The sequence below is a fragment of the Schistocerca gregaria genome, chromosome 6 (genome assembly GCF_023897955.1).
Source record: "Schistocerca gregaria isolate iqSchGreg1 chromosome 6, iqSchGreg1.2, whole genome shotgun sequence".
NCBI classification, from domain to species: domain Eukaryota; kingdom Metazoa; phylum Arthropoda; class Insecta; order Orthoptera; family Acrididae; genus Schistocerca; species Schistocerca gregaria.
Window position 1 is genome coordinate 320,933,952 of NC_064925.1, and position 19,744 is coordinate 320,953,695.

General features: G+C 39.5%; 1 protein-coding gene across 9 annotated transcripts in view; it reads right to left on the minus strand.

The window, feature by feature from the left end:
* The window catches only part of LOC126278998 (ral GTPase-activating protein subunit beta), a 360,574-nt gene that overhangs the window by 249,134 nt on the left and 91,696 nt on the right, over window positions 1-19,744 (minus strand). For all 9 annotated transcript variants that reach the window (XM_049979327.1, XM_049979325.1, XM_049979321.1 and 6 more), the window contains one exon: window positions 1,406-1,555. In XM_049979327.1, coding sequence (XP_049835284.1) covers window positions 1,406-1,555 — 150 coding nt within the window. The remainder of the gene's footprint in view (window positions 1-1,405; window positions 1,556-19,744) is intronic.

The following is a 19,744-nucleotide window of genomic DNA, read 5'->3' on the forward strand; positions in this document are numbered from 1 at the left end:
GAGGGTAATACGGAACGCCGTGCTGGATCCCAACAGCCTCGTATCGCTAGCAGTCGAGATGAGAGGCATCTTATCTGCATGGCTGTAATGGATCGTGCAGCCACGTCTCGATCCCTGAGTCAACAGATGGGGATGTTTGCAAGACAACAACCATCTGCACGAACAGTTCAGCGACGTTTACAGCAGCATGGACTATCAGTTCGGAGACCATGGCTGCAGTTACCCTTGATGCTGCATCACAGACAGGAGCGCCTGCGATGGTGTACTCAACGATGAACCTGGGTGTATGAATAGCAAAACGTCATTTTTTCGGATGAATCCAGGTTCTGTTTACAGCATCATGATGGTGACATCGCGGTGAACGCACATTGGATGCATGTATTCGTCATCGCCATACTGGCGTATCACCTGGCATGATGGTATGGGATGCCACTGGTTACAGGTCTCGGTCACCTCTTGTTCGCATTGAGGGAACTTTGAACGGAGGACATTACATTTCAGATGTGTTACGACCTGTGGGTCTACCCTTCATTTGATCCCTGTGAAACCCTACGTCCCTGTAAAACCCTACATTTCAGCAGGATAATGCATGACCCCATATTGCAGGTCCTGTACGGGCCTTACTGGATACAGAAAATGTTCAACTGCTGCCCTGGACAGCACATTCTCCAGATCTCTCACCAATTGAAAACGTCTGGTCAATGGCAGCCGAGCAACTGGCCCGTCACAATACACCAGTCACTACTCTTGATGAACTGTGGTATCGTGTTGAAGCTGCAAGGGCAGCTGTACCTGTACATGCCATCCAAGCTCTGTTTCACTCAATGCCCAGGCATATCAAGGCCGTTATTATGGCCAGAGATTGTTGCTCTGGGTACTGATTTTCACACGTCAGTTCCAGTATAATATATTTGTCCAACGAATACCCGTTTATCATCTGCATTTCTTCTTGGTGTAGCAATTTTGATGGCCAGTAGTGCATCACAGGGAATATCTGTTAGAATGTAAATACTTTAGAAGTAAAGGGGACCACTCACCAAAGAGCAGAAGTGTGGAGTCTGAGCCATCGGAAGGCACACACACAGAAAAGACAAAAAACTTGCTACTTTTCGGAATTAATCCTTTAGCATTGTGTGTCCAGCCAGCACTCTGTAGGGGCACAAGTGTTTGACTCTCTCTCTGTGTGTGTGTGTGTGTGTGTGTGTGTGTGTGTGTGTGTGTGTGTGTGTGGTTTGTACTGCTTGAGATTGAAAATTGATTTACTTCAATAGCTATCAAGCTCACTCTTTTTCTTGTGTATGCACCTCTCAATGACTCAATGCTTTGGATTTTTGGTGAGCGGTCTCCTTTACTCTTAAAGTAACTGTAATTTAAATTATTCATACTTTGGCACTTAAAAACTTACTTGTGGCAGCTGACCTGTTCTGGAACGCACCCTCACATCCTATGTTAGCTGCTTCGAACAACCATTCCCCAAAGAGGTGCAAGATGCTGTTACACTTTGGTCGACCAGGAGCAAGAGGGTTCCTTGTATCAGAACCAAGACTTAAAACTGCTGTAAAATAATTTTAAAAAAAGTGTTGCAGAGAAATCTATATTTAGTATACATCACTGAAAAATCTAAGGTTCTGATGTAATAATAAATAATTAAACCACAATTATCTTCTCATTAATTAAACCAATGATGTACATAACTGTCTGTCTGTTGCCTACAAGAACCAACTGATGACACATGAGAGGCTAACTCAACAATTCTATAACAGCAGTGACCTTCGGTTTCACATCTATTTACACAGAAGATTTTTGCTGAACATTTATTATCTTGAGAACTGATAATTATTTTATGGTCCATTCAAACAAGTTTTGAATTAATAAAACTACATTGTCAATTTATTCATTTTTCGTGCGAAGTGCACGATAAGATTCCACCCGTCTGCTTTGAACCCTGCAGTCCTGTGAGACGTCATGAGTTTACAGTACGAATGATGTAAGTGTTCTGTTACTGAATGTTATCTGTGGCTTTCCTAGTTACTACCGTAATCTATAGTGTTTTTGTAAATTATGCTACTTATTCCAAATATGTCGTGATGTACAAGGGTGTGGTCTGGTTGAAACCTGTGAGCGCAGCTTAAATTGTTGTTAGAGAAACGTAAAGATTGTACTTTTACTTTTTCTCACAAATATTTGGCTGTTTCTTTCTGTATTTAACATGATTTCCATGGGTGAGATTAGGCATGAACTTAGCAGCACAAGTTAAATTGCTGCGATTGGAACAATTAGTAATTACAATTATCCTGTTGTTTCTTATTATTACTTGGCTCTTTTAGTAATGTGGCAAGCTTGTTGAAGGTGAGGTTATACACAAAACTAAGGGCACAGTTCAAATGGTCATTAGAGAAAAAAGGTTTTTAAAAATAATTGGATTTTCTAGGTTTATTCTTAGGGAATTTTCCTGTGTTATTTTTCAGTTATGTCCTCATTTTGTATTGGTGTGTCTGGTATTGCTGTCTTTGTTTGAGCTACATAGGTCAAGCGAAAAATTCCATTCCAATTGTGCAATTTTTTGTTCAGTTTACTCTATAGGCTATCATGTGTGCAGTTTCTCAACTATCTAGTTCTTTTTTGGTAGTTGTCTTGTATCACTGTCATCATTCAAGTTATATAGTTCCAGTGTATGCTGCGATTCCATTTGTGTGTTTTTCTTTTACTTTCATTTGCTTTATCTTGCAAGAATATGTGTGTATTATTTTTTGATTATGATGTCGTTTTGTGGGGGGGGGGGGGGTCTGGTATCCCTATTTCCGTTTGAGCTACACAGGACCAGCAAAATATTCAATTTTAATTTGTGGTTTCTACATTTCTTGTTCAATTTATTATAGAGGATTTTGTGTGTGTGCCTTTTCTCATTTTTTTTTTTATTTTCCGGGTGTGGGTGGTGAGTGGGGCTGTCTGACATAACTATCTTCATCTGAGATGCATAGGTCATGTGAAAAATTTGATTCCAATTCTGTGATTGTTGCTGAAGACTCCCTGATTCCTACTGCTGTACCATTAATTTCATTTTATTAGGTAACTGAAATATTTCATGTATTCTTTAGGTTTGTTTGTAACCATAATGGTCTGTCTTGTGGTCACCATTTTAAAGAATGTAACTGACTTGTTATTAAATGTTATCTGTGGTTGTCTCAGAAACTTGTGTAAACTATCCTGTTTACTCAAAATATGATATCGTGGGTCATAGCAAATGGGTAAAAATCATCCTTTGCTCTTTTCCCCATTTTTCAGTTAGGCTCCTTGCTTTGCAAGTGTGGTTATGCACTTATGACAAAAGATTTATGAGGACTCATTAACAAAGTTTTAAAAATATATATATTTTTAAATTATTACTTGCTCTATCAATAAAACCAAAATTATTTCTTGAGATGCTCACCATAACAAAAATAAATAAATAAATTTTAAAAATGGAAATAATGAAAAGAAGCAAAATATGTGGGAAATTAATAGCAAGAAGGCAACAAAGATGTGAAAGGCGATAACAGAAAATCTATGATGTTATGAGTGTTAATCACCATCATTTAATCTTAAAAGAGAAATAGTGAACAACGAGCAAAGCACATTTAACAGAACTGAAGAATATTTTACCAATGAAATTAATAAATGTTCTTAGAATTGAACATATGCCTCCAGAAATTTGCACGCATGACTATAAGCCAAGCAGCAATGGTAAATCATCATAAGGCATCAGTGATGTAACATTCCAATTAAAATGATAAAAGTGTAAGATGATGACAATGAGCCTGAGGTGCAAAAAGAAGACTGCTGTTAATTTAAATAGTACACTAAAGAGTATGATTGGAATTAAATTAGAAGCAAGGGAGTATGTTTGTGGAATTAGAAATGAATAATCCAAAATGAAATAGTACAAACATGACAGATGGAGCTACACAGAATAAATGAAGAAGAAATCACTACAAATTAAACACCAATGCAAGGAACGTTAACACAAATAATTACCAAAGACAGACTAGTTGCCATCAATGTATGATTTTGTTTTATAGTTAATTATTTCCCAATGTTCCCAACCATAAATATAAATCTACTCCCTCTCTCTTGTTACTGTGGATGCAACATGGGCAATTCATGGAGAAATCAGATTGCCTTAGCACCCTTTGTTTGAGTGTGTTAGAAGACATTGAGATGAAGACCACAGTGCAAAATTAACTATGGTGTGACACAAGTAAGATGATTCCCGTTCACCTAATATCAAAGTGTCTACTTTTTCATAAGTGGAAAATTTATCCGTATTCTTAAAACAGAAGAAATAGAGAAAGACAGGTTAAATCTTTGTGTCAATATGTCATATACTAGTTCAGCCAGTGAAATTCAGTATATTGATGAGACTTTTTTGTGCTGAGTCGCAATCTGGACAATAAATGTAACTATTTAACATGCAGATTTACCTTAAACCTACTGGATAAACATCTATGTACAGCATGAACTTCAAAAGATAAAGAAATAAAAGCTAAAACAGCAGCTTGAAAAGAAGTGTCCCATTTCTCACCAAAAGAAAATGGAAGAACTTAATCAATGCTACAACAAACTGCTGTGTAACTTTGGTAATCGTGTTAATTTCACTGCCTATGTCAAATAATATAGTAACAGTACAAAAATATTACAAGAGAGTATCAGATTTACTTATTGCTCAACAACCTGTAGCCCATGTACCTACCTTTCTTTGGTCTTTGGTTAGATATTGACATTCCCCTTTAAGCTCGTAACAAATTTTTTGTCAACAGTGTGAGAGACAAAAATCTCTAATTGTTATTCCCTTTTACTGAGATCACACTTTAACCATCAATAAATGATTATACCAGTCTCATAAGAGATTCCTTCATTTTCTTTTGTTAAGGAGATTACTATCACCTTTCATTTTAAAAATTATTTATTTATACAATCTGTGATTGCAATTTCAGCTGTTTTACCATTTACAGGTGGACTACACTGATTATTTTGGGCTTCAGCATGATAATTTTTTTAAAAAATATCAGACAAAGATGTATATCACCATGATACCTATAGGGTGGGTGATGTGTGAATGACACATCTGAAATTTTTAAAATTTTGACGTGTGCTAAAGCACAAAATGTTCACTGTATTCTGCTCTAAAATGGCTAAACACTCAGAATAGTGATAGCGTATTTTATAATGAATTTATTTTTTAACTGCCAAACGACACAAATATGTCTCTCAAAAAGTCTTATATGACTGTGAACCCAGCCAAGAAAATAAAATCGTTTATTTTAGTTAATGACATAGTTTTCATGCTTAATTTAATGGATGTTTATGCACATATCAAGACACTGTTCTCCACCTCATGATGCACCTTCGACAGCACTTGTTATGAATTACATCAACTAGTATAATACTGGTTACAAGATAATCCTTGAACCTCCTGGTTACTGCAAATCACAATGACTCCCAAAAATACATGAAAAGATTGTCCAAAAGACCATAAGGCAAAATATCTTGGCTCTATGATCTCAATCTGTCAATTAAATGTTGAAGGCATAATGCAAAACAAAATTGTCAGCACCTACATGAAACTTTAAAAAATAATGTGATTAATGTCACTCAAGTGTAAGAAACACGCACTGAAAATGAAATTCAGTGTACGATGAGAGGTTAGATAGACAGACAAATAGACAGATGTATACAAGAGCCATGTACTACTAAACATCTGGCATAACAACCTATGTACGAATGGACACTGGAAAAACAGTACTTGAGAGGTGTGGTCGCCCATGTAGATTCTGCACTCATGATTCAGGAAAGCAGCTGTACAGTGTGCCACACAACTCAGTGGGCACTAGCACTGACGGAGGCCTCCACTCTTGGATGTGCATGCAGCCCCTCTGTAATGCACTCTACCGGCCAGCAGATGGCTTATAGGGCCGGGCCGGCCTACCTCGCTCTCAGTCATATGTTGACATTCAACCAGTTTATTGGACTTCGTGGCAAGTGTCATCATGTACAAGTATTCTAGATGTAATAAAGTGATGTGTCTGTTATTATCTCTGTGTTCTTGCTGTCAGAACACACTAGCAAAGAGTAGGTCTTTTTTTCATGTGTTCCCTTGTGCAATTGCTTTTTGTGTCTTTTTGTGACATGGAGTCTCTGCTTCAAACGGTGATGCAACAACAGATGGAACTTCTTACTATCATGCAACAGGCTGTGTCAGCATTGCTCTCTGTGGCTTCATCTCCAGCTAAGCTTGCTACTCCGTTCCTGCCATGCGATGAGGGAGCAGAAGATTTGGAAATGTACAAACACTGCCTATCTCAACATTTCCACACCCTCCATGTTATGGATGTGTAGGTAAGTTGTGTACTGTTTCTGTCACAGATTTACCGCACCTTGTATCAGGTGTTGTGGCAGTTGGTCACATTGCAGGAACAGTCTTCATTCTCGTTTGACAATTTATGCACTTTACTGTCTTCCCATTATCACTGCCGCGTGCACATCATGGTTGCTAAAGTTGAATTCTACCACTATAAGAAGTGGCTCCAACAGTCATTCCTGGGCCAGATCCCTTCATGGCCTTAGTAGCATGTGCCATTTTGTCACAGGCAAGTCAAAAGAGTCATATGCAGACATCATGGTTCGCAATGATATCATCCACTCCATCCTCGACAACATCCACTCCACCCTCGACAAGGAAATCCCTCAACATGACCTCCAATTACAAAACTCCTCCTATGAAGAGGTTTTGACCACTGCCCAGTTGTATTACATCACACGCCACTAGTCAGCAGCACGGGACATGGTTCAGAATTGTTGTGGTACAAGGTTGCCCAGCAGCTTACGCTGTGTCCAGGGAGGACAATATCATGGCACTGCAAGCTGGTCAATCCAGTGGCTCCCGCACAGCACATGATCAATGTTCCAGCTGCCATCTCTGTTGCCATAAAGTGCATCTTGTTACTCCTAACATGACAGGTCAGTGTGTCCCCAATGCTGAGCTATCTGTCCTAAGTGTCAAAAAGGCCAGGTAGTCTAGAGATCAACTGCACAGAATGCAGAATCAGAGAAAACGGCTATCGAATCCAGGAAGCATCACTGTCAGGGTCAGTTACCAATCAGGGTTAAAACAAGCTTTTTATTGAGGTTTTGGTTCTCTCATGACAGTTGCACGTGCTGGTAGACAGTGGCACAGTAGTTTCCTTGCTTAATGCCCAAACATATTCAGACTTCAACTCTACCGCTGCCGTCACTGGTAAACAGGTGCCTGTGGGGATAAGGTAAGCAGCGAAACCCTTTGCTTGGAAAATTCACAGCTGATGTTACCTATTGATTAATGAGTCAGCCAATTACCTTTATTGTAATCCACAATGCTGGTTCAGCAAATCTTTTTGGGTTTGATACTTTTCAGGCCTTTGGCTTTCCAGTCACGGACTCCATTCAGTTCGTATCCGCCAAAATCCCCTATCAATCATTGGAATCTCTGTGCTCAGAATTTCAGGATATCTTTGCAAAGGCCTAGGATGCACCACAGACTTTCAGGCCAACATAACATTAACTAGTCAGCTCATCCTAGATTGGCAGAGTCCTGTAGCCCTACACTCCCAAGTCAAGGCAGTGTTGGATGGTTTGCATCATTTCCTCCCATGAATAGGCCACACCCCTTTGCCGTCGCTATCATCATGAAATCCTCGGGTAAACTGCATTGTGACTTTGCAGCAGTTTTAAGACTACCGTGAATTCACAGTCCATAGTTGACACATACCCATTGCCATGTCTAGACAAGCTGTTCACACACTTAGCAGGGGGTCAATTCTCCTTAAAACTTGATCTTTCTGAAGCATGTCACTGGTTACCCCTGGATGACAAGTCCACATGTATCATGGGTCTTAATACATCTTTTGGCCTGTATCAACAGTTGATGTTTGGCGTGGAAAGTGCCCCACTCCCCTCCCGCCCCCTACCATTTTTTAACACTATCTGCAATAGCATCACATTCAGTTTCCGATCACTAGTACCTGAATGCCAAGGACACAGTGTCTGACACACTTCTCAAGCACGTTGTCTGCATGGTCCAGCAGGCTCGGTCATATCCTCTGGGCTGCGCTTCCGATCTGCTTCATAACGACGTTGTCTGGTGCCATCATCTCTTGGTCTTCTTACACTGGGTCCTCCTCCTCTCCACAAATAATGTAGCTCCCAGGGTGGTTATTCTGGGGAGTCTATGGCGGGAGGTGTTACAGCTGTTACTTGAGGGTCACTGGGGTGTTTCCCGTGGTAAAGACTTGGCTCGAAGACAAGTGTACTGGCCCAGCACTGACCAGAAGCTGGAGCATTTGGTTGCTGCATGTTCCCAGTGTGCTAGTTAACAGGCAACTCCTGAAGTTTCATTCTTCCCATGGTCCCAGCAATCCAGCCCTGGGTACATATCCATGTTGATTTTACAAATACATTTCTGAATGTTTTTTTGGCTGACTGTCACTCTCTTGTTTTTGTATTTTCCTTATATGGTCCGGTGCCTCTCGACCACCACAAAAGTCACAGAATTTTTTTTGTGGAAGGTCTCCAGGTTACCCTCCGTTTTGACAATGGACCTCAGCTCCTGTCCCAGGCATTTCTGAGTGCATTCAGGCATTCACCATGTTCGTTCCTCTCCCATTCAGCCTCTATTGAAAGAGGAGGCCACGCACATGGTTTGCACCATTAACACAGATGAAAAAATATCTGCAGGACTTTCCCACTGACGAGGCATTACAGTTTCTCCTGATAGCCTACCGGATGAGTCCTATTGGTTCTCGTAGCACTGCTGAGCTGCTCTACAGGTGCCAGCTGCAGATGCTGCTCCATCTCTCCATCCAGGTTCTCACCTGCCATTATGTTCTGCTCTACGACATCTCCTGCCAGGGACAGCACTGCGGATGCGTATTTTTGGTCAGTACCCCCATGGCTAACTAGCAATCATCATGCATAAGAAAGGCTGCTGTGTCTACAACTCTGGACTGGTGACAGTTACATCCAGTGAGACCGAAATAATCAACTCTGGGTGAATTAATTAAATTATACACATTCTGAACGTCCTCAAGAGAACACAAATAGTTACCACACTTAAGCCAGCCATACCGAATAACATTCACACAGGTACTACCTGATTAAACTACTCAGCACAGTGTATAAATTGCTGGAGATGGTATTAAAGGAATTTTCACAAGAATAGAGGCTACAATCTAGTTCAACCACAACAGAGGCCATTAATGGTTCAAATGGCTCTGAGCACTATGGGACTTAACATCTGTGGTCATCAGTCCCCTAGAACTTAGAACTACTTAAACCTAACTAACCTAAGGACAGCACACACATCCATGCCTGAGGCAGGATTCGAACCTGCGGCCGTAGCGGTCACGCGGTTCCAGACTGAAGTGCCTAGAAACGCACAGAGGCTATTAGTTCCCACTTCCAAGAACAGATTGGCCAACAACCACCTTACATTTTTCCCTGTAATGGAACTCCCAACATAGGTTGGTATGACCCTCAACAGAACTTTTAAGCTACAAGCAACTTCTAATGGACACTGCAGCAAAACTATGAATAAAGAACAACATTGTGCAAAAATCCCCACAAGGGGGTTCTTGAGCTCTACTCTGGCTGTGGAATCTAATGCACCAAAGTGGATTGACTGAGCCCACGTAAAAAATGTCAATGCAGAACTAAACCACACCATGTGGATAAAATCTGGAATAATAAGGTTTACACCTAACTATTTGATCCCTACACTTAGATAACATTAACATCAAACAGATATTCCAAAATAAGATACTAGATTGTAAGGCATAACTAGCAGCAGATATAGACTCTGATCACAATTTAGTAATAATGAAGAGGAGGCTGAAATTTAAGAGACTATTCACGAAGAATCAGTGCACAAAGAAGTGGCAAATGGGAGTGTTAAGGAATGAGGAAATATACTTGAAGTCCTCTGAGGTTATAAATACTGCGATAATGGATAGCTCAGTAGAGAGTTCAGTTGAAGAGGAATGAACATCTCTAAAAAGAGAAATCACTGTACACAGGTACAAGAAAGGTAACTGCGAAAAAACGCAAGTACAAAAATGTGCAGGGAAATTCAGGAATACAGAAACAGAAGTCACTTAGGAACAAAATAAAAAGGAAGTGCAGGGAAGCTACAGTGAAATGGCTGCATGAAAATTGTAAGGAAATCGTGGGAGTGAGGGGCAAGAAAAGAATGTTACTGTCAGAAGGACTGACTCAGCAGACAGAAAAGCTAAAACAACCTTTGGTGAAATTAAAAGCAAGAGTGGTAAAATTAAAAGCAAGAGTGGTAAAATTAAAAGCAAGAGTGGTAAAATTAAAAGCAAGAGTGGTAAAATTAAGAGTGCAATGGGAATTCCACTGTTAAATGCAGACAAGAGAGGTATGCTGAAAGCCTCTATGAGGGGGAAGACGTGTCTGATGACATGACAGAAGAAGAAATAGTTGATTTACAAGAGATAGGGGATTCAGTATTAGAAGCTGAATTAGAAAGAGCTTTGGATGGCTTAAGATCAAAAAAGGCAGAAGGGATAGTTAACATTCCTTCAGAATTTCTAAAATAGTTGGGGGAAGTGGCACGGGAACAATTATTCACATTGGCATGTCAAATGTATGAGACTGCCGATATACCACCATGCTTTTGGAAAGACATCATCCACACAATTCTGAAAACAGCAAAAATTGATAAGTGTATGAACAGTCAGACAATCAGTGTAACAGGTCATGCTTCCAAGTTGCTGACACAAATAATACACAAAAGAATGGAAAAGAACATTGAGGATCTGTCAGATAACGGTCAGTTTGGCTTTAAGAAAGGTAAAAACATAGGAGAGGCAGTGCTCATGTTGCATTTGATAATGGAAGCAAGACCAAAGAAAAATAAAGACATGTTCATAGGATGTCCTGACCCAGAAAAAAATGTTCAACAATGAGAATAGATGCGTGATGTCTGAAATTCTGAGAAAAATAGTAGAGAAAGGCAGGTAATAAACAATATGTGCACAAACCAATATGGAACAATAAGACTGGAAGACCAGGAATGAAGTGCTTGGATTAAAAAGGATGTAAGACAGGCATGTAGGTTCTTGCCCCAACTGTTCAATCTAAACATTGAAGAAGTAATGAGGGAAATAGAAGAAAGGTTCAAGAGTAAGATTAAATTCAAAGTGAAAAGACATCAATGATAAGATTTGCTGATGATATTGATATACTCATTGAAAGTAAAGAAGAATTACAGGATCTACTGAATGTAGTAAACAGTCCTATGAGTATAGAATAAGGATTGAGAGTAAATTGAAGAAAGACAAAAGGAATGAGAGGTAGCAGAAATGAGAACATAAGAACTGGTGCTCACAAAGTAGATGAAGTTCAGGAATTCTGCTACTAAGCAGCAAAATAATGGACGTAGCAAGGAGGACATAAGAAGCAGACTAGCATTGGTGAAGAGGGCATTCCAGGCCAGGAGTAGTCAACTAGCATCAAACATGGACTTTAACTTGAGGAAGAAATTTTGGAGAATGTAAGGTTGGAGCATAGCATTATACAGTAGTGACACATGGGCCATGGGAAAACAGAATCAAAATATTTGAGATGTAGCGCTACAGAAGAACACTGGAGGTTAGGTGTACTGGCATGGTAAGGAATGAAGAGCCTATCCACAGAATTGGCAATGAAAGGAGTATAAGGAAAACACTGACAAAAAGAAGAGACATGATGATAGGACATTTGTTAATACTTCTGGAAACAACTTCCATGATACTACAGGGAACTGTAGAGGGTAAAATCTGTAGAGGAAGACAGAGACTGGAGTACATCCAGTAAATAATCAGGATGTAGGTTGCAACTGCTACTCTGAGATGAAAAGGTTGGTCGCCACAAAAGAGGAATTCGTAGCAAGCTGCATAAAACCAGTCAGAAGATTGATGACTTAAAAAAAATAAAAGACAAAAAAGCCTCTCCCCATCATCAACATTTACCCACCCCAAATACTATGGGACCTTGCTCTCCTCAGTAGATAGTTCTTCATATGTAAAAAATAGGTGCCAATACAGACTTGTTCTACCAATGGGGAAAAACATCTTCAACAGAATGCCAATGTAGAGCCAATACAAGAATAATTTGTCTTACTCTGATTAGTGATATAACTTTCTCACTGTGACCCAAGAGGCAATTAAATACATAAAAAACTGATTTGTGTCTTTTACTATCCATTTGAACTTGTAATGTTGCTTATTTTTAAATACTGGCTGTGTCCGCACATGACCATATTTGATTTACTGTGCTCAGTTGTAAATAAATCAAATTCTCTCAGTAAACTAGTGTAATTTTCATATCTCTAAGTAGACTCATGAAAACTGTGATAGCACATTTTTCAATAACTGAATAGGGAAATGATTTTCACAGGAAATTCTGAAATGAAATGTCTCTCTCTCTCTTCCCCCCTCCCCTACTTCTCTTTTCTGCTGCCCTTCTTTCCTCCAAACCTGCTACTTGCACCTAGCACCCCTACTCTGACTTTAACATGTCCCTGCCTGCTCCCACAAGCAGCACTACACCCTCCTACAACTCTATCCTGCTATCTTGTCTACACAGTGAATAGCAATCTATCCTTTTCGTAACACCGAAAAAAATAAATAAATTATGATCTTCATAAACTATCTCACATCCCACCCCAGACTGAAAGTAGATTTAAGAGTTATCAATTTGAAGAAATTCAGAACCTATGATGGATATTGTCTGGAAGAAAGTGCGCCAAGAGTGAAATCTGAAAATTATTGCACTGTGTAGTGCTGTTCTCCATGCAGTTAACATGAAAAGCTGCTAGGTTATAAAAGGTTCCAATAGTGTTACACCTTCTATTTTCAATGCTTTTTTTCTTATATCACACATGAATGTCAAAAACTACTCAATGTGAACAAACAAAGCATTAGCATTAACGGAATTTTACCTTTCTGACAGCTAAATAATATGTACAAATCTCATATAAACTATATTCCCTCAGTTAAGCGTGTTGTAGGTCATAGATACCTACTATAACATGGTGTAGTATGTATGGTGGTCAATAAACACAGTTTTTCAATAGTTTTTGTTTTTATTTTGTAAGAAATTATGCTTCCTTTCATTCAATCCCAGCTCTTTCACAAAATTAGTATGAGTTTCTCCCTCCAACATCCTTGCCCTAATAGAGATTATAGGTATGAGGGTGATTTGAAAAACTCTCGGAACAGAATAGAAAAAAGTACTTACAGCACTAAAACTTTTTTATTTTTCAATGAAGTCTCCCTGGAGATTAATGCACTTGGTCAAACGATGTTCCAAGGTCTTTATCCCATCTCGAAAATGATTTTATTCCAGGCCTGCAAAATAGTTGTCAACTCTGGCTATCAATTCTTCATTTGAAGTGAATCTTCATCCACCAAGAAAAATTTTCAGTTTTGGGAAGAGATGGAAGTCTGACTGAGCCATATCAGATGAATACGGTGGGCATGGCAACAATTCATACCTTAGTTCATATAATTCTGCCACGGCACCAGCACGTGTGCGGGTGCGCATTGACTTGTTGCAGCACCCATCTTGCAGAAAATTTTTCATGTCTAATTCTTCAGTTAAAATGTGATAGACTCTTTCAGATAACATCTGGCAAGCATGAACACATTCACGCACTTTCAATCGGTGATCCTCCATGACCATTTTGTGCAATATTGCAATGATTTCTGGACTAGTGACACATTTTAGCTGACCACTACGTGGATCATCATCTAAGCTCTCCCGACCAAATTTAAATTCATTCGTCCACTTGGCAACAGTTGAATATGAAGGAGCAGAGACCCTCAGTGTATTCTGGAAATCGGGCATGAATTTCCTCTGCTTTCATACCTTGCTTTACGAAGTACTCAGTCACTGCTCGTATCTCGATTTTTTCCATCTTCGCAAATCACTACGCAGCAACAACAACAGAGCCACATCACTGCCATAGGGCACTGATGTGGCACATGTTTACTGGCAACAGTCCAATAAATGTCACATGAACAAGTTGTTGCACTAGTGCTGACCTCTTGTGGTGATTCCGAGGATATTTGAAACCACCCTTGTACATTCTTGTCTATAATTAACAAAAAAGTATTCATTGACATCCACTCTGTTACCCACCCACAATAACTACTCACCAAATTAAACACTGGCTAGTAATGTTACCAGGCTAAATAGTAGTTACACCCTTAAAAGAGAATACAGTTCACTTTGGAGTGCTGTAGGGGATTCAGTGCTGGTGCCACATTATTACCTGACCCTTCACTGCTGATGTAAGTCATGGCAATTAAGTGACGTGTACATGTTAGTTGATTGTATGGAATCATTCCAGTAAGGTGGTAGATATGGAGATGTAACAGAATGGTTGAAAGGAGCTATTCTATTTGATCATATCCATGACTACCCCATGAATAAAGTTGGTGTATCAAAGTTGACTGTCCAATACATCTATCATTCACAGCCAATAACACAGCATAACAACAGTGGTCATAAAAAATCTTAATCAAAAGAGAATGGAGGAAAATGTCACACCTTGTAATGACAATCACTTTCAAACTCTTTTGGAACTGATGCTATCATTGAATGTAGGTCCATATCAATCAATTCTCAGGTGTTTCAAATGATGCAATGCAGTGAGTGCACTGGTGGTGCAATGATGAATTCATTGTGTGTGGGAAGTGCAGTTAAGGCTGCAGAGTTCTGTGACATTTTGGGGAGTGTTTTTTAGTTGAATACTTACATCCCTGTTTTGATTACCACTTTTAACTACCACACCTCAGTTGGTTTCTGAAATTAACTGATCTTAATCCCTCAAAAAATTTATGGAATTATTGGGAACATAGGGTGAAACATAGTAATTAACAACCGCACAATTTGATAACTCTACAGGATGCAATCATCAATGTGTGGCTTTAGCTGGATATTGTGTACCTGAATCACACTTGGCTTTGTTTCTTGCCGAACTGAGGCCATTGTCAAGACTAGAGGTGGTATTACATGGTTTTAGCCTGATGTCTCCTAGGCGTGACTAAATTTTTGTCCCCCGTACTTATATCTCCACAGCTGCCTTTAAATGAGGCTTCCTTGTTATCAGAACCTGCATCATTATAAATGATTACATTTTGAGTTTCCATCATTCCTGTAACATTTCAGTCCTCCTTCAAACATCTTGTACAACATATCATTAATCTCATCCAGAATCTCCCTACTCTTGTCAAAAAGCTACAAAATGTGTTCAGTGATGCTCATACATATGTGGATTCCTCCAGGACCACATTAATATTTTCTATAAATCATGTTTACAGTACACGCTAAGGTGTCAAATATGACAGCTGAACTAAATTTGAACAAACAATCTAAAGAAAAATATTTATGTAACTACAAGTTAGCCATTTACAAGTCTGTAACAGTGAATTTTATAATTTTATCACCAAGCTGAGAGTTTGAAGAAATTTAAGACTTGCATCTGGTTGTCATCAACTGCCAGTCACTCTCACATTAGCCACGAAAGACCAAAAAAGACGTAATCAGTTCCACAATATATAGAGTGCTGTGAGCATTCCACACATATGTCAAGACCATGGTGACAGACAGACGACGTTATCCACTGGTAGTGCCCTCAGTGGTGGAACTACGGAACTCAGCTGTCCTCAAGCATTGTCACTAGCTGCAGCCATCAGCATACTCTGTCTTCGATTAGAGCAAATCGTGGAGATGATAAGGATGTACACATTATCCAGCTGGCAGCCACTGTCACAGCTCATCAGATTATTCACCAGGCACACTTCCACAGATTCTTTAATAATGGAATCCCAGAAAGAATTTGTGTGGCCATTGTTACGGTCTTATCATGCACCACTGAATGTCTGGTGGGGATACAGTTTTTGGCAATAGTGGCCTTCTTTGGCTACAAAAAGCAACTGCAGTGTTGATACTCAGTGGAGCATTCTTCCATAGTGTGTGTGGTTTGGCCAGCCTTCTGCAATAACAAATTGTCTTTCACTGATCCCAGCAGGTCCGCAGTCTTAAATTGTAGGCAGAAAACAAATTTTACCTGAAAATTGCAAAGGACTCATGTTATGTTGTTGCCAAAAAATGGCATGCTCTCCTCCTTACTCGGTTCTTGGTTTTAACTGATAGTGCCTTGTTAAAATTCCAGGTAGAATACCCCTTTTCCCTGAACACTGTCATTAGGGAGCAAGCTCTTGAGGCAAACTATCTACCTTCGAGAGTATGTGAGCTTTGTGTACAAGGTTTTAAGCACACTCACAGTTTACGACCAGTGATGACAACTCAACAATTGTAAATACAAATCAGTTTGAGTGGGTTTGTGATAAACTGAATGCTGCAGAGACCTTCTAACCAGAACATTCAGGTAAGGGAAATGATTATCTTACTCTAATTTCATTTTGAACCAGATGTTCTTATGAAGTGACGTATAAACTCCATTAATTTATCTTCTCCTTGAGGCAACACTACGAAAGTATTGTCCACATACTTCTATAATGCAATTGGTTTAAGGGCCACTGATTCAAGTGCAGAGTTACAAATGGCGATGCCATCAGTCTGCACAAAATATTCATGGTTGAACGTAAAACAGGTTGATGAAAGAGAGTTCCAAAGCAAAGTGGTGATGTCCCACCTGAAGCACACTACCAATGAGCGCCCAAGAATCTCTGAGAGGGATTTTGTAAAGAGATATTACATCAAAGCTAACAGGTTAGATGGAAGAATGATGACTCTCTGAGGCATTAAATTTATCACAAGACCACTCATACTGATTTGTATTTGCAACTGTTGAGTTGAGCTGTCATCACCAGTTGCAATCTATAGTGTGCTTAAAACCCGAGCTCACAGAGAGTCAGATACAGATAGATCACCTACAGAGCTCACACACCTAAGTCCATAGTACACCCAGCAGATTAACAGGTCATTATTAGTTAAAACCAATAACAAGGAAGGGAATAAACAGAAGAGCATGCCGCCAAAATGTCTAGCTTTTCTACCCTTTTTTGGCAACATTTCATTTAAAATAGCAAGAATCCTCCACAATTCTCATGTGAAAGTGGTTTATGGGCCATCATCTAAGATTGCCAACCTGCTGGGATCACTGAAAGACAATTACTGCAGAAAACTGGAATTTACGAAACAGCTTGCAAGTGTGCTATGGCTTAAATAGGCCAGACCACATGCACCCTAGAAGAACACTGCACCAAGTGAGTCTGTTATTACTAAACACTGTATCTCCACTAGACTTTTAATGTAGTATGATGAAACCTTAATTTTGGCTACAGCAACACCATTTTGGGACTCCATTATCAAAGAATCTGTGGCAATATGCAAAGCAGAAAAATCTGATTAACCATTAAAGCAGCTACCAGTTGGATCTATATTTAAATCTATATGCATGCTTCGCACTCCATCATGTGGTGCGTGGCTGAGGGTACCTTGTACCACTACTAGTCATTTTCTTTCCTGTTCCACTCTCAAAGAAATTGAGGGAAAAACAACTGTCTACATGCATCCACATGAGCCCTAATTTTTCTTCTCCTGTCTTTGTAGTCCATATGTGACCTGTACCATGGTGGCATTAGAAGTGCTCTGCAGTCAGCTTCAAATGTCAGTTCTCTAAATTTACTCTACAGTGTTTGGTGAAAAAAGCATCACCTTCCCCACATGGATACCCATTTGAGTTCATGAAGCATCTATGTAATACTCACATGTTGATCGAACCTACGGGTAACAAATCTAGCAGCCCACATCAGAACTGCTTTGATGCTGCCCTTTAATCTTCACTGGTGGGGATCCAAAACATATGAGCAGTACTCAAGAATGGGTCACACTAGTGTTCTGCGTGTGGTCTTCTTCACTGATGAGCTACACTTTCCTAAAATTCTCCTGATAAATGGAAGTCAACCAGTCGGTTTTCCTACCACAATACTCACAGGCTCAATCAATTTCATACAGCTTTGCAACATTACACCTAAAAGTTTAACTTACATGACCATGTAATGCAGCATAGTACTAATGCTGTGTTTGAATGTTATGGGACTGTTTTTCTTACTTATCTTCATTAACTTACATTTTTCTACATTTAGAGCACACTGCCATTCATCCCATCGTCTAAGTCAACCTGTATCCTACAGTCACCCAACCGTGACACCTTCCCGGACAACACAATGTCATCACAAAACAGCAACAGATTGCTGCTCACCCTGTTTGTCACATCATTTATGTACACAGAGAACATGAGCAGTCCTATCACAGTTCCCTAGGGCACACTCCTGACAGTACCTTGGTCTCTCATGAATACTTGCCATCAAGGACAACATACTAGGTTCTATCACTTACAAAGTCTTCAAGTCAGTCACATATCTACAAACCTATTCTGTATGCTTATACCTTCATTAACAACTGCAGTGGGGTGCCATGTCAAACACTTTCCAGAAACCTAGGAATATGAATCTCCCTGTTGCCCTTCACCCAGGGTTTGCAGGATATCACAGTCCTTCATCCAGGGTTCGCAGAATATCATGGCCCTTCGTCCAGGGTTCACAGGATATCATGTGCAAAAAGGGAAAGCTGAGTTTCACACAAGCATGCTTTTTAAGTCTATGCTGATCTGTGGACAGAAGCTTATTCTGTCTCAAGGAACTTTATTATATTCAAACTTAGGATATATTTAAGAATTCTGCAGCATACCTATGATAAGGATATTGCTCTGTAATTTTGTGGATCCCTTCTTTAACCATATTTATATACAGGAGTCAAATGTACTTTTTTCCAGTAGCTCAGGACTTTGCAATGGACAAGGGACGCAGAACAAATGCAAGATAAGTAAGGGGCCATTGTTGCAGAGTACTCTCTGTAAAACTGAACTGGGATTCCATCCAGACCTGATGCCGTAATTGTTTTCAACTCTTCCAGTTGCTTCTCAATGCCAGAGATGCCTATTATTATATCCTCCGTATGGTGGCCTGGGTGCAGGTCAAATGACTGATTGCTTGAACAGTCATCCTGCACTGATGATTTCTTAAATGCATAATTTAAAACTTCAGCTTTCATTTTATGGTCTTCTATTGACGCACCAGACAAAACAACAAGTAACTGAGCAGAAGCCTAAACCCACTTAAAATTTTAAATAGGACCAGAATTTTCTGAGGTTCTCGGCAAGATCTTTTCCTACTATATGATGATGGAAGTTGTTGTATGCTTTACACATCACTACTTTTACAGGATGATGAATCTATACTTACCATCATCATTTGCGTGTTCTTTTCTGAACAAAGAGTACAACAGTCTCCGTATTCTCAAAAATTTCCAAATTTTGGTATTAAACCCCAGTGGATCTTTTCTATCCTCAATCCATTTACTCAGCACAATCCATTTAAACTTCGGCTATAACTGCTCTATGTCCATCATATTAAAACTAAATCATATCCATTCATTTTCTAAGGGATGCAAGCAACTGCTTATGTGATCTTTCTAGCAGAAATACTCTCCTAGCCTTCTTGATGGATTTATTAACTTTAGTTCCCACTATCACTACAAAGACATTCGATAACTACCTTGAATTCACACAGACCTTTTACTTGCATTCAGATAATTTCCCAGTCAGATTCAGTTTCAACTTTGATAGACAAAATATTTT